Below are 13,205 nucleotides of genomic sequence, written 5' to 3' on the forward strand. Positions count from 1 at the left end.
TCTTTTCTTTTTTAATTTTTTTTTTTTAACATTTATTTATTTTTGAGAGAGAGAGAGAGACAGAGCATGAACCGGGGAGGGTCAGAGAGAGGGAGACACAGAATCTGAAACAGGCTCCAGGATCTGAGCTGTCAGCACAGAGCCCGACGCGGGGCTCGAACCCACGGACCGTGAGATCATGACCTGAGCCGAAGTCGGCCGCTTAACCGACTGAGCCACCCAGGCGCCCCTTTTCTTTTCTTTTCTTTTCTTTTCTTTTCTTTTTCTTTTCTTTTCTTTTCTTTTCTTTCTTTCTTTTTTTTTTTTTTTAAGTAGTCTTCACTCCCAGCATGGAGCCCAGTGCAGAGCTTGAACTCATGACCCTGAGATCAAGTCCTGAGCTGAGATTAAGGGTTGGAGGCTTAGCCAACTGAGCCACCCAGGCGCCCCTAGATGTTTTCACTTTACGAAACTTCAGTTTTACAAAAGACCTACGTTACGTTACTTACTTATTTTCAGTAACCAAGAGAAAGCTGCAGAGGATTTTCAATTTCATGAAATGCTAATCCCTTCTTCATTTTACACCATCTCGATTTACAAAAGGCTTCAGAGGAACCACCTACTTTCAGATCACGGGGGACACCTGTGGTTCCCACCTCTGAGAATTTTTAGAAGAATAAAATGAGGTTGTCAGTGTAGCAACGTAGAGTAGTGGTTAAGACTATGGACTTGAGTCAGATTGCCTGGTTGGAATCCCAGAGCTGCCACTCACTACTTCCTCTTTACACCTCAGGTGCTTCATCTGTAGAATGGACGTCACATCTCACAGGACTTTTGTGACGATCACATGACTCGGTAGATAAAGTGCTTAGAAGAACGTGTGGCACAAAGTTAGCATTCGGGAAAGGGTGGCAGCCATTTGCAAGATTCTTGACACACAGCACTCGTTGATACGTGGGAATCAAGGGTAACCCTGTTTGTCTAGGCTTTCTCTTGAGGTCCGCCCCACCCCATCCTGACGTAGAATTACAGATCACAGGGGCGCCCGAGTGGCTCGGTCAGATGAGTGTCCAAGTCTTAATTTCAGCTCAGGTCACGATCCCAGGGTCATAGGAGCAAGTCCCACATCAGGCTTTGTGCTGAGCCTGGAGCCCGCTTGAGATTCTGTTTCCCTCCCTCTGCCCTATCTCCCGCTCACTCTCTTTCTCTCTCTCTCTCAAAAAAAAATTAGAAAAAATTTGTTTTAATAACTGGAAATGTCTCAAGCCATTTGTGGCCACAAGTAATAGAAATAGGAATCCACACTCTGAACCAGATCTCAAGAGGCAGTTGAGCAGAGTCCAAAAGGGGTGAGGCCCATACCTCAATATAATAAAGGCTTTATATGAAAAACCCACAGCCAACATCATCCTCAGTGGTGAAAAACCAAGAGCTTTTCCCCTAAGGTCGGGAACAAGACAAGGATGTTCACTGTCACTCACTTAAAAAAATAGATTGATTTATTCATTCATTCATTCATTCATTCATTCATTCTCTACACCCAACATGGGGCTGGAACTCATGACCCTGAGATCAGTCAAGAGTCATAAGCTCCACTGACTGAACCAGCCAAGTGCCCCCACGCTCGCCACTTTTATTCAACACAGTACTGGCAGTCGTAGCTACAGCAGTTAGACAACATAAAGAAAGAAAAGGCATCCAAACTGACAAGGAAGAAGACTGTCACTATCTGCAGATGACATGATACTGTATATAGAGAACCCTAAAGACTCCAACAAAAAACTGTTGGAACTAATAAATGAATTCAATAAAGTCACAGGATACAAAATGTACAGAAATCTGTTACATTCCTAAACACTAGTAATGAAGCAGCAGAAAGTGAAATTAAGGGGGCACTTAGGTGGCTTAGTCAGTTGAGTGACTCTTGATTTCAACTCAGGTCATGACCCCAGGGTCATGTGATTGAGCCCTGCATTGGACTCTGTGCTGTGTGGACCCTGCTTGAAAATCAACTTCTCTCTCTTCTTCTCTTTCTCTGTCTCTCCCTCTCTCCTCCCCCCTATCCAACACCCCTCTAAAGTAAAATTTTTTTCTTAAGCGAAATTAAGAAAACAATCATATTGGGTGCCTGGGTGGCTCAGTCTGTTGGGCATCTGACTCTTGATTTCAGCTCAGGTCATGATGCTAAGGTTGTGGGATCAAGCCCCGCATCGGGCATAGAGCCTGCTTGAGATTCTCTCTCTCCCTCTCTCTCTCTCTGTCCCTCTACCCCTCTCCTCTGCTTGCACTCTCCTTCTCTCTCTCAAAAAAAATTCTTTTAATTAAATTGAAAAAAAAAATCACATTTACAATTACACCAAAACCAATAAAATGCCTAGGAATAGATGTAACCAAAGAGGTGAAAAGCCTGGAGTCTGAAAACTATAAAACACTGATGAAGGAAATTCAAGATGATACAAAGTGGGGCATCTGGGTGGCTCAGTCGGTTAAGCGTCTGACTTCGTCTCAGGTCACCATCTCGTGGTTTACAGATCTGAACCCCGTGTCGGGCTCTGTGCGACAGCTCAGAGTCTGGAGCCTGCTTCCGATTCTGTGTCTCCCTCTCTCTCTGCCCCTCCCCTGCTCACGCTCTGTCTCTCGAAAATAAATAAAAACATTTTTAAAAATTAAAAAAAAAAAAAAAAGGTGACACACAAAGATATGGAAAGGCATCCCAGGCTCATGGGTTGGAAGAAGAAATGTTATTAAAATGTCTACACTACCCAAAGTAATCTACAGATTTAATGCAATTCCTATCAAAACATCAATAGCATCTTTTACGAAACTAGAGCAAAAATTCTAAAATTTGTATGGAACCACAAAAGACCCTGAATAGCCAAAGCAATCTTGAAAAAGAAAAACAAAACTGGAAGTGTCACAAGTCCAGACTTCAAGTTATATTACAAACCTCAAGTAATCCAAAGTGTATGGTACCGGCATACAAACAGACACATAGACCAATGGAACAGAATAGAAAACACAGAAATAAACCCACCGTTATATGGTCAATTAATCTTTGACAAAGGAGGAATGAATATACAATGGGAAAAAGACAATCTCTTCAACAAATGGTATTGGAAAAACTGGATGGCTACATGGAAAAGAATGAAATTGGACCACTTTCTTTCGCCATACACAAAAATAAACTCAAAATGGATTAAGGACCTAAATGTGAGACTGAACCTATAAAAATCCTCGAAGAGAGCACAATAACTTTTCTGACATTGGCCACAGCAACATTTTTCAAGATAGGTCTCCTGAGGCAAGGGAAATAAAAGCAAAAATAAACTATCGGGACTACATTGAAATAAAAAGTGTCTGCACTGCAAAGGAAACAATCAACAAAAACAACAGGCAACCTACTGAATGGGAGAAGGTATTTGCAAATGACATATCCAGTAAAGGGTTAGTGTCCAAAATATATGAAGAATTGATACAGCTCAACACCCAAAACACAAATAACCCAATTAAAAAATGGACAGAAGAGGGGCATCTGGGTGGCTCAGTTGGTTAAGCGTCTGGCTCTTGACTTCGGCTCAGGTCACGATCTCACGGTTCATGGTTCAAGCCCCGCACTGGGCTCTGTGCTGGCAGTGTGGAGCCTGCTTGGGATTCTCTCTTTGCCCCTTCCTCGCTTGTGTGCTCTGTCTCTCTCTCTCAAAATAAATAAGTAAAATTAAAAAAAAAATACTTAAAAAAAAATGGACAGAAGACATGAACAGACATTTCTCCAAAGAAAACATACAGATGGCCAACATGACACATGAAAAGATGCTCAACATCACTCATTACTGGGGAAATGCAAATCAAAACTACAATGAGATATCACCTCACACTTGTTAGAATGGCTAAAATAAAAAAAACACAATGGGAATGCAAGCTGGTGCAGCCACTCTGGAAAACAGTATGGAGGTTCCTCAAAAAACTAAAAATAGAACTACCCTACGACCCAGCAATTACACTACTAGGCATTTATCCACGGGATACAGGTGTGCTGTTTCGAAGGGACACATGCACCCCCATGTTTATAGCATCACTATCGACAATAGCCAAAGTATGGAAGGAGCCCAAATGTCCATCGATGGATGAATGGATAAAGAAGATGTGGTGTATATATATACAACGGAGTATTACTTGGCAGTCAAAAAGAATGAAATCTTGCCATTTGCAACTATGTGGATGGAACTGGCGAGTATTATGCTAAGTGAAATTAGTCAGAGAAAGACAAATATCCTATGACTTCACTCATATGAAGACTTTAAGAGACAAAACAGATGAACATAAGGCAAGGGAAACAAAAATAATCTAAAAACAGGGAGGGGGACAAAACAGCAGAGACTCATAAATGTGGAGAACAAACAGAGGGTTGCTGGAGGGGTTGTGGGAGAGGGGATGGGCTCAATGGGTCAGGGGCACTAAGGAATCTACTCCTGAACTCATTGTTGCACTATATGCTAACTAACTTGGATGTAAATTAAAAAGTAAAAACAAAAGTAAATATTAACAATTAACAATTCTAACTTAAGAGTTCTAATTTCTCCACATCCTCATCACAACTTATCATATCTGTCGTGTTGATGGTAGCCATCCTCATGGATGTGAAATGGTATCTTGTTATGGTTTTGATTTGCATTTTTCCGATAGCTAATGATGTTGAGCATCTTTTCATATTGGCTATTTGTATATCTTTGGAGAAATGTCTTTTCAGATCCTTTCTTTGCACATTAAAAAAATTGTTTTAGGGGTACCTGGGTGACTCAGTCGGCTGAGTGTCCGACTTCAGCTCAAGTCACAATCTTGCAGTTCGTGAGTTCAAGCCCCACATTAGGCTCTGTGCTGACAGCTTGGAGCCTGGAGACTGTTTTAGACTCTGCGTCTCCCTCTCTCTCGGCCCCTTGACCCCCCCAAAAAATATTTTATTATTTATTACTTTTTAAAGCAGCCTTTATTTATTTTTTTTTCAATTTTTTTTTAATGTTTATTTATTTTTGAGACAGAGAGACAGAGCATGAGCCGGGGAGGGTCAGAGAGAGAGGGAGACACAGAATCCAAAACAGGCTCCAGGCTCTGAGCTGTCAGCACAGAGCCAGACGCGGGGCTCGAACTCACGGATCGCGAGATCATGACCTGAGCTGAAGTCGGACGCTCAACCGACTGAGCCATCCAGGCGCCCCCCCAAGAAAATACTTAAAAAATTTTTTAAAACTTGTTTGCCTTGGGGCGCCTGGGTGGCTCAGTCGGTTGAGTGCCCGACTTCAGCTCAGGTCATGATCTCGCGATCCGTGAGTTCGAGCCCCGCGTCTGGCTTTGGGCTGACAGCTCAGAGCCTGGAGCCTGCTTCCGATTCTGCGTCTCCTTCTCTCTGCCCCTTCCCAGCTCATGCTCTGTCTCTCTCTGTCTCTCAAAAATGAATAAACATTAAAAAAAAAAAATTTATAAAAAAAATAAATAAAACTTGTTTGCCTTTTTATTACTGAGCTGTAAGAGTTCTTTATGTATTTTAGATGTAAGTCCTTTATGAAATATATGATTTGCAAATATTATCTCCTGTGATAGTCTTTTCACTTTCTCAGCAGTGTCCTCTGAAACACAAAAGTTTCTAATTTCGATAAGGTCCAATTAATCTGTTTTTTCTTTCCTGGCACCTTTTGGTGTCCTATCTAAGAAGGCTTTGCCTAATCCAAGGTTACAAAGATTCACTGTTGTACTTTCTTCTAAGAGTTTCATAGTTTTAACTCCTTCATGTAAGTCTGAGATCCATTTTGAGTTAGTTTTGTATGTAGTGGGAGGTAGGGGTCCACCTTCCTTTTTTCACATGTGGAAGTCTAGTTGTCCCATGTGTTGAGAGGCTATTCTTTTTCCCATTCTATTATCTTGGCACTCTTGTTGAAAATTAATTGACCATAAATGTGAGGGTTTATTTCTGGACAGCATGAACTCTTTTTTTTTTTAATTTATTTTTTTATGTTTCTTTTTAAGAGGGAGAAAGAGTGTGAGCAGGGGAGGGGCAGAGAGAGAGGGAGACACAGAATCCAAAGCAGGCTCCAGACTCTGAGCTGTCAGCACAGAGCCTGACGCGGGGCTGGAACTCATAGAATGTGAGATCATGACCTGAGCCGAAGTCGGGTGCTTAACCGGCTGAGCCACCCAGGCGCCCCTCACACCATATTTGCATCCTTAAGTTGCTCCCTATGACATCACCCTGTTTATTTCTTCTATAAAGTCTGTGCTTTTTGTGTTTATTTATTCATGTGCGTTACTGTCTGCCACCTCCACTCGAATGTGCTGTCCATGAGGCAGGAACCTTATCCATCCAGTTAGACTTTGAATCCCTCTGTCTTAAATGATACTTTTGCACACAGTAGGTGCTCACAACCTGTTGAATGAGTGTATGGGTAACTTAAGCTATCTTCTAACAATTAATGAGCAGAATCTGCAAGTTGGGGAGTTTCAGAACTGTTTAGCGGTGTGTGTAGCCTGGATTTGCAGATGTTGGCTTGCATTGGGACTATGTATTATTTATTTATTTTACGTTAGGACTTTTTATTTTTTATTTATTTATTTATTTTTAATTTATTTTTTAATTTATTTTTTAACATTTATTTATTTTTGAGACAGAGAGAGACAGAGCATGAACGGGGGAGGGTCAGAGAGAGGGAGACACAGAATCTGAAACAGGCCCCAGGCTCCGAGCTGTCAGCACAGAGCCCGACGCGGGGCTCGAACTCACGGACCGCGAGATCATGACCTGAGCCAAAGTCGGACGCTCAACCGACTGAGCCACCCAGGCGCCCCTATTTTTTATTTTTTTATGAGAGAGCACAAGCAGGGAAGGGGCGGGGGGGTGGGGGGACAGAGGATCCGAAGCAGGCTCTGTGCTGACAGGCTGACAGCAGCAAGCCCGATGCGGGGCTCGAACTCACGAACTGCAAGATCACGAACTGAGCCAAAGTTGGACGCTCAACTGGCTTAGCCACCCAGGTGCCCCTTACGTTAGGACTTTTTAGACTGCAAGTTTGGGACACCAAAATTCAAAATGGTTCAAGAAAAAAAAAATGTATCTATTCAAATGCCCGTCAGCCACAAAATGGATGAATTGTGGTATATTCGCACAACAAAATATTATACAGCAATGGGGATATACAAGCTATAATTACATGCAGTGATATGAACAAGACACTTGCTGTTGAGTGAAGGAAGGCAGACACAAGACTCATGAGTCTGTGCTGTTAGAAGTCAGGGAAGTGGTCACACTTGCAGTGGGGGCAGAGTTAGTGATTGGAAGTGATGAGGTTTTGGGGTGATGGGGGGCTCGTGGGGGTCTGGAGCCGATGGCCAAGAAACAATTCTTGAAGACGTCTTCGGTGCAAAAAGGTGATTTTATTGAAGCATAGAGACAGGACCCATGGGCAGGGACCACGGAGAAACTTGTTATATACTTGGGAGTTGGGAGAGGTAAAGTCAAGGGGAAGTTTTCAAAGAGATTTTCTTTTTTTTTTTTTTTTTTTTAATTTTTTTTTTTTTAACGTTTATTTATTTTTGAGACAGAGAGAGACAGAGCATGAACGGGGAAGGGGCAGAGAGAGAGGGAGACACAGAATCGGAAGCAGGCTCCAGGCTCTGGGCCATCAGCCCAGAGCCCGACGCGGGGCTCGAACTCACGGGCCGCGAGATCGTGACCTGAGCCGAAGTCAGACGCTTAACCAACTGAGCCACCCAGGTGCCCCTGAAAGAGATTTTCATATGCTAAAGAAGAGTCACAGGACACTGGAGGCCAAGTTATTGTCAAGCTAAGGTTTAACCCTCCAGCAAAGCATTAACATTAAGACAGTAGGGAGCTCAAGTATTTGTTAATGGGCTGCAGGTTATAAGGAAATTTCATTTTTATCTGCCATTTCCTCCTTGCCTTTGTTTCCCACATCACCCCACACTGAGCTCTGCACTGGGTGTGAGGCCTGCTTGAGATTCTCTCTCTCCCTCTCTCTCTCTACCCAAATCTTGCCCTCTCTCTAAAAAAGATAAAATAACATAAAAATACATGGAAGGACACACACCCCATCTCCTCATAGAAGGAATGTTATGGACACATCGTAGGAAGAACGTATAAGGTGTATACGTATAAAGATATTGCCTTGGCCATCTTTGGAAAATAAACTCTGTCACCCCCGGGCACCTGAGCACCACTAGAAAAATCATGTAACAGAAAAATTCATCAATTCACGATTCCAACCTCAGCTGCATCCTCCACGCCACCTGGCAATTCGGCGTGACTTCTCTGTCCAACTTGCTTCAATTTGCAACGGTTATTTCAAATCTTCCCTGCCGTAGCAGGCACTATGCAGGTTTCGCCTCACACCCGTTGCCAAAACCTTTTTCTCCTGCCCATGTCCTTTAAAGAGGTGAGGAAAGCTAAACACTCACTTTCCTAGCCTTGCGGGCGTCTGCGTGGCACAGTTCTGGCCAGCGAGAGGTAATCAGAAACCCGCCGCAGGACTTCCGGGCAAGCTTTTGCCTCGAACGAGAAAACGAGGCATGGGGTGGAGGCAGCCAGCCGTGTTGTGACTCTCAGGGAAAGGCCAAAAGATTTACAGAAATACAGGCCCCGGGATCACTGAGTCACCGAACAGATGCGGCTGTCTACCTCCAGGCTTCCTATCCTGGGAGAAAAATAGACCTTTCTTTGCTTAAGTCGCTGACAGCCAGGTTTTGTGTAGCCCATACACCCACTCTTCTCAACCCCCTGCTCCTCCAGAGATGACCTTCCCTCCTCCAGAGAGAAAAGTCTCCAGCGGGTCATCGACTTTCTCGCCAGCCAACCTACCTACTTACCTGCCTCCGCAGCCATCCTGCTTCCTCCTTCCCTCCTGTTATAATAGAAGAGGGGTCCCTACTCCATGGATAGGGAAGAAGCGGGTGGTAAGCAGGGAGGTGCCGCTCTTGCACCCGTTTTGGTTTTCTGACGAAGCCTCATGTTCTGGGCCTCTATCCACTCATCAGCTAGGTGGCCCGCCACAGGCCACGACAGGAGAAAATACTTCGTGGGGTGGAGTCTAAGCCGTGCCCAATATCGTCAGGTGTAGGAAGGAGACAGTCCAAGTAGAGGGAACACTTTACAAGGCAGAGGAATGGAGCCGTGGAGGAACTGAAAATCCCAACGTGGCTGGGAGGGCAGAGCGCAGGAAGGGGTCAGGGGTCAGGGGTCAGAGTAAGCCCGGTTCTATAGACTAGGCAGGGTTACGATTTTGGTTTTAACCCTCAATCGTTAGCACAAGAAGTGGGTTGAGCTCTCTGAGCCTCAATTCCTGCTTCGTAGAACACGTTTTAGAACTCTCTGCCTAGTTGTCAGTCGCCTATACCAAGCTGAGAGTTCTCAAGGGCCAAGAAAGACCTATCTTTTTACGCAGATTTTGTATCCACCTGGAAGGCGCTTCATAAATGCCTGCCGGATGAATGAGATTGTGGAATCCGCCACAGACTTCAGCTGTTAACCCCCTCAGTTGGTACATTTTTGATTCTCCTCGTTCCTTTCCTTCTCTCTCCTTTTCTCGCCCTTCCTCCTCCCTCCCTCTCCCCAAGCCCCTCCAATCCTCTCCCAGCTTCCCGCCTCCCTCTTCCCGGCCCGCCCCTTCGCCGCGTCGCGACGGCAGAGAGGGCCAGGCGGGCTTTACGGCAGCCGCGTTGCGGCGGGGCGGGGCGCCGGGCGGCTGGCGCGCTTGGCGGCAGCGGTGGGAGGCAGGCCGGCAGGCAGGCAGACGGAGTCGCAGGCGGGTGGCGGCGGCCGTGCTTGGTAGGGAGGGCGGGAGGGAGTGAGTCACTGAGCGTGTGTGAGGGAGGGAAGGAGCAAGCGGGCGAGCGAGCAGCCCGCGCCGTCCGCCCGCAGCACCAGCCAGGCCCCGCCGCCGCCCCGCAGCCCAGCGCCGAGGCCGGGCCGAGCCGAGCTGGGTCGGGCCCGGGCCATGCTGCTCACCGTGTACTGTGTGCGGAGGGACCTCTCCGAGGTGACCTTTTCCCTCCAGGTCGACGCCGACTTCGAGCTGCACAACTTCCGCGCGCTGTGCGAGCTCGAGTCCGGCATCCCCGCAGCCGAGAGCCAGGTACGCGGGGCAGCGAGCGGGGTCTCTCTCCAGGGCTGACCCTCCTGCCTTGGGGTCTCACGCCCTCCCTTTGCTGCCGGTGGGGAATTGGGGGTGGGGGAGCGGGATGGCCTCTCCCAGCTCGCCCCCGCGTCCGGGAGGGAGCTGGGATCGGTAGCTGCCCCCACACACTCCGAGCGTGGGGTGGGGTGCCATGGGAGGGAGCGGAGAGCCTGACCGCAGACGCACCCACTGCAGCCCGAGGGGCGCGTGGACTGTTGGGCGGCCCGCCCCATCTTCTGGCTCTTTGGCCCCTTCTCCCCTGATAATCCCGAGTTTGGGGTGTTGTGGACCTAAGAAGGAGCTCCAGGTCTGCAAGAGTTCATACATTCTACTTCCCCGACCAGAAATACCAGTTTGGATCGCTGTGGTAGGTTGGTGTTCATCTGGTGTTCTGGACAGAGCTCCTGCTTAAGCAACCGTAATTTACCTTTAAATGTAGAGATCTGCACTCCTAGTGAAGGAAGAAGTTTGAGACTTGCATTACCTTGTTTTGAGGCATTTGGAAATGCCCTGCACCTTTTTCCCTACCACGTGGCATTTCTGATTAAATTCTCTTAAAAAAAAAAAAAAAAAAAGGTAGTTATTCGTTCAGTTCAAGCTGTTTGTTTCTCTGGTTTCTTCGCTGGTAGTAGGCCAGACTCCTTCTTTATTTCAGGCCACAATTGAGAGTTTGGGTGGGTTCAAAGTTCAGAGCTTTATGAGGATATTTTCGTAAAAATGGCCCGGTATCTTCTCAGTGTGATTTGCTTGCTTGTTTCATTTCCCTACCATGCTGGAAGGAAATTCAGCTGCTCTTACATTTATTTGAAATGAGCAACATAACTTATTCTCAGAATGCCCTGAGCTGCCACCAAACAGAATCGGTGACGATAACTCTGGCCTTTACAGGAAAACATTTAAATCTCAACTTGTAAGTGGACCGTGGAGGACATGGTCTAAACGTTGAGAAAATTATAGAAGTCCTCCAGGGCCCCAGAATGTAAATCCTGATTTTCTACTGCAGTTATGAAATACTTCCAAAAACTATTGCCCAACTGCAGCGTGTTCTGCCCTTTATTGTGATAAACAGATGCGTCAATATTTTGTTCAGAAGTGAGTATGATTCCTTTACACGATGTGAACTTTAGAACCTTGGCATAAAGCTGAGTATCAAGAAAGAATAGGTTTCAGGATGCAAAGTGTCACATACACAGACTGAAGCTGCAGAAGCTACAAAGAAATCGGTAAAAGGAATTTTTTGCAAATGTTTTCTAAAAACTGAGGAGCCAGTTCCCGCCGCCCATGAATCCCTCACGTGAAAAACTAGGGAAGGACAGTTTAAGTAAGGAAGTAAACACAATTCTGAAATTTTTGAAGGTGGCATTTTCAATTGCTCTCTACCCTCCGGTTCTGTTACCCTGGTTATAATCACCAGCTGGCGGGGGGGAATAAAAAAATGAAAATGTAAGTTGGTCTCATCGTTATTTGGGCTTGGGAGAAGATGAAAAGCGGCATTGCCTCTCTTCCTGTCCTTTTTGAGACGGGCTGTAACAAATTTAAAGGAAGAGACCGATGGAAAAGACCGTTCGATGTATGGTCCAGGCAGGCACAGTCCTCTGTTAGCTCAGGATGTTAGGAGTACCTCACTAATTGAACAGTTAGGCTAACTCCACAAATTCTTTCTTATTCATTAGGTCACCATTTGGGCATTTACTTCCTCCCAAGCCAAATTAGCATATGGAAGCCTGGGCTCCAACTTCTGTGAAGCCTGTATTACCCAGCTGTAAACAGCTCCCCTGTTTCAAGTTTGTTCCGTTGGCTCCATTGTAACCTAACACAGTATCTATTTTAAGATGTCTGGTGGTCGGTTGTCTTTTCAGTTGCTTGCCTTGCCCATGAGGCAGGAACAGGATCCACCCTAGACACACACTTGAGTCATTTCCGTTCGCCAGATCATAACGGTAAACATCATTATAGTTTTACCTACAAATACATCACTTACTCGAGGCCCCCACTCCCACTGCTTCACCGCCCAGGTTCTCCCATGTTACTCCTCTTCCCCTCCTCGTCCTCCTGCTTGCTCTGCCTCACTCTTGTTTACCTTCTCTGTCCTCGTTCCTTCACCTCCATTTCCAAAGGGAGTTTCTTCTTTTTCTTTTCTTCTTTCCCCTTTCTTTCTTTCTTTCTTTCTTTCTTTCTTTCTTTCTTTCTTTCTTTCTTTTTTTTTTTAAGGTTCCTGGCTGTTCTTTCCTGTCACGGTGTGTCCAAACCACGGATCTCCAGACTTTTTCAGTCAGGTTTCCCTTCGCGTACAGTGTTTTGGAACATACATCTTTGCGATACATATAATCAATTATAAACATGAACTAATGTTATATGCATTATATACATGCGCACATATGTATGGAATAACCGTAAACATCAATGAGTGAAGTAATAACCTTATGTCCATTATAAACAACCATAGGATAGCGTTTAAGGAAGGATGAACTAAAATAAATGGAAATGAACATTCTAATATTTTTCTGTTCCCACATCTTTAAAGAACCGTTTCGCCTGCCTGCCCCACATTGGGGATCACTGGTTTAGAATTCACACTTGCACATCAGCATCAGTCGTGCATAAGTATGCACTTGGAAAAGACGTTACTTTTTAACAGCTCTAGTCTGATTATAGTAGTTATAATGTGATGATAACAAATTTAGAACAGAAACTATCTCTACTTGTACATGTGATTAAAGCTGGGCATGTTCCATCTCTTAATACAAGTGTGGGCTTGGAAGCCGGTCGTGGCTCTGTTTGATGCTTTGATGCAGAACTTGGCTGGGCAGACTTCAAAGAATTATCAGAACTTAGCTTCACTTTAAATTAATGTCTTTGTATTTTTGAAACATCATTATAATTTACCCCTGTAGGTGGCATGTGGTCAAAACGTGTGCAGAATGTGTAAGGACTCTCAAAAGGCATGTGTAAATGCCAAGTAATATAGCAGTAACCGTATGATCCTGGGAAGGCAGCTCTGTACACAGCGTGATTTGTCGTTTGTAAAACACTATTTTAAAGCAGTGGAAA

General features: G+C 45.2%; 1 protein-coding gene across 4 annotated transcripts in view; it reads left to right on the forward strand.

The window, feature by feature from the left end:
* The first annotated feature begins 9,828 nt into the window (after nucleotides 1-9,828).
* The window catches only part of LOC102966358 (protein DDI1 homolog 2), a 37,283-nt gene continuing 33,906 nt past the window's right edge, over nucleotides 9,829-13,205 (forward strand). Inside the window, exon 1 of one of the 4 annotated variants that reach the window (XM_042996111.1) lies at nucleotides 9,829-10,112. In XM_042996111.1, the coding sequence (XP_042852045.1) occupies nucleotides 9,975-10,112 (138 nt within the window). In that variant the 5' untranslated portion in view covers nucleotides 9,829-9,974. The remainder of the gene's footprint in view (nucleotides 10,113-13,205) is intronic. The other 3 variants (XM_007083784.2, XM_042996112.1, XM_007083785.2) reach the window with 3 other exon arrangements.

Source organism: Panthera tigris, chromosome C1, assembly GCF_018350195.1.
Source record: "Panthera tigris isolate Pti1 chromosome C1, P.tigris_Pti1_mat1.1, whole genome shotgun sequence".
NCBI classification, from domain to species: domain Eukaryota; kingdom Metazoa; phylum Chordata; class Mammalia; order Carnivora; family Felidae; genus Panthera; species Panthera tigris.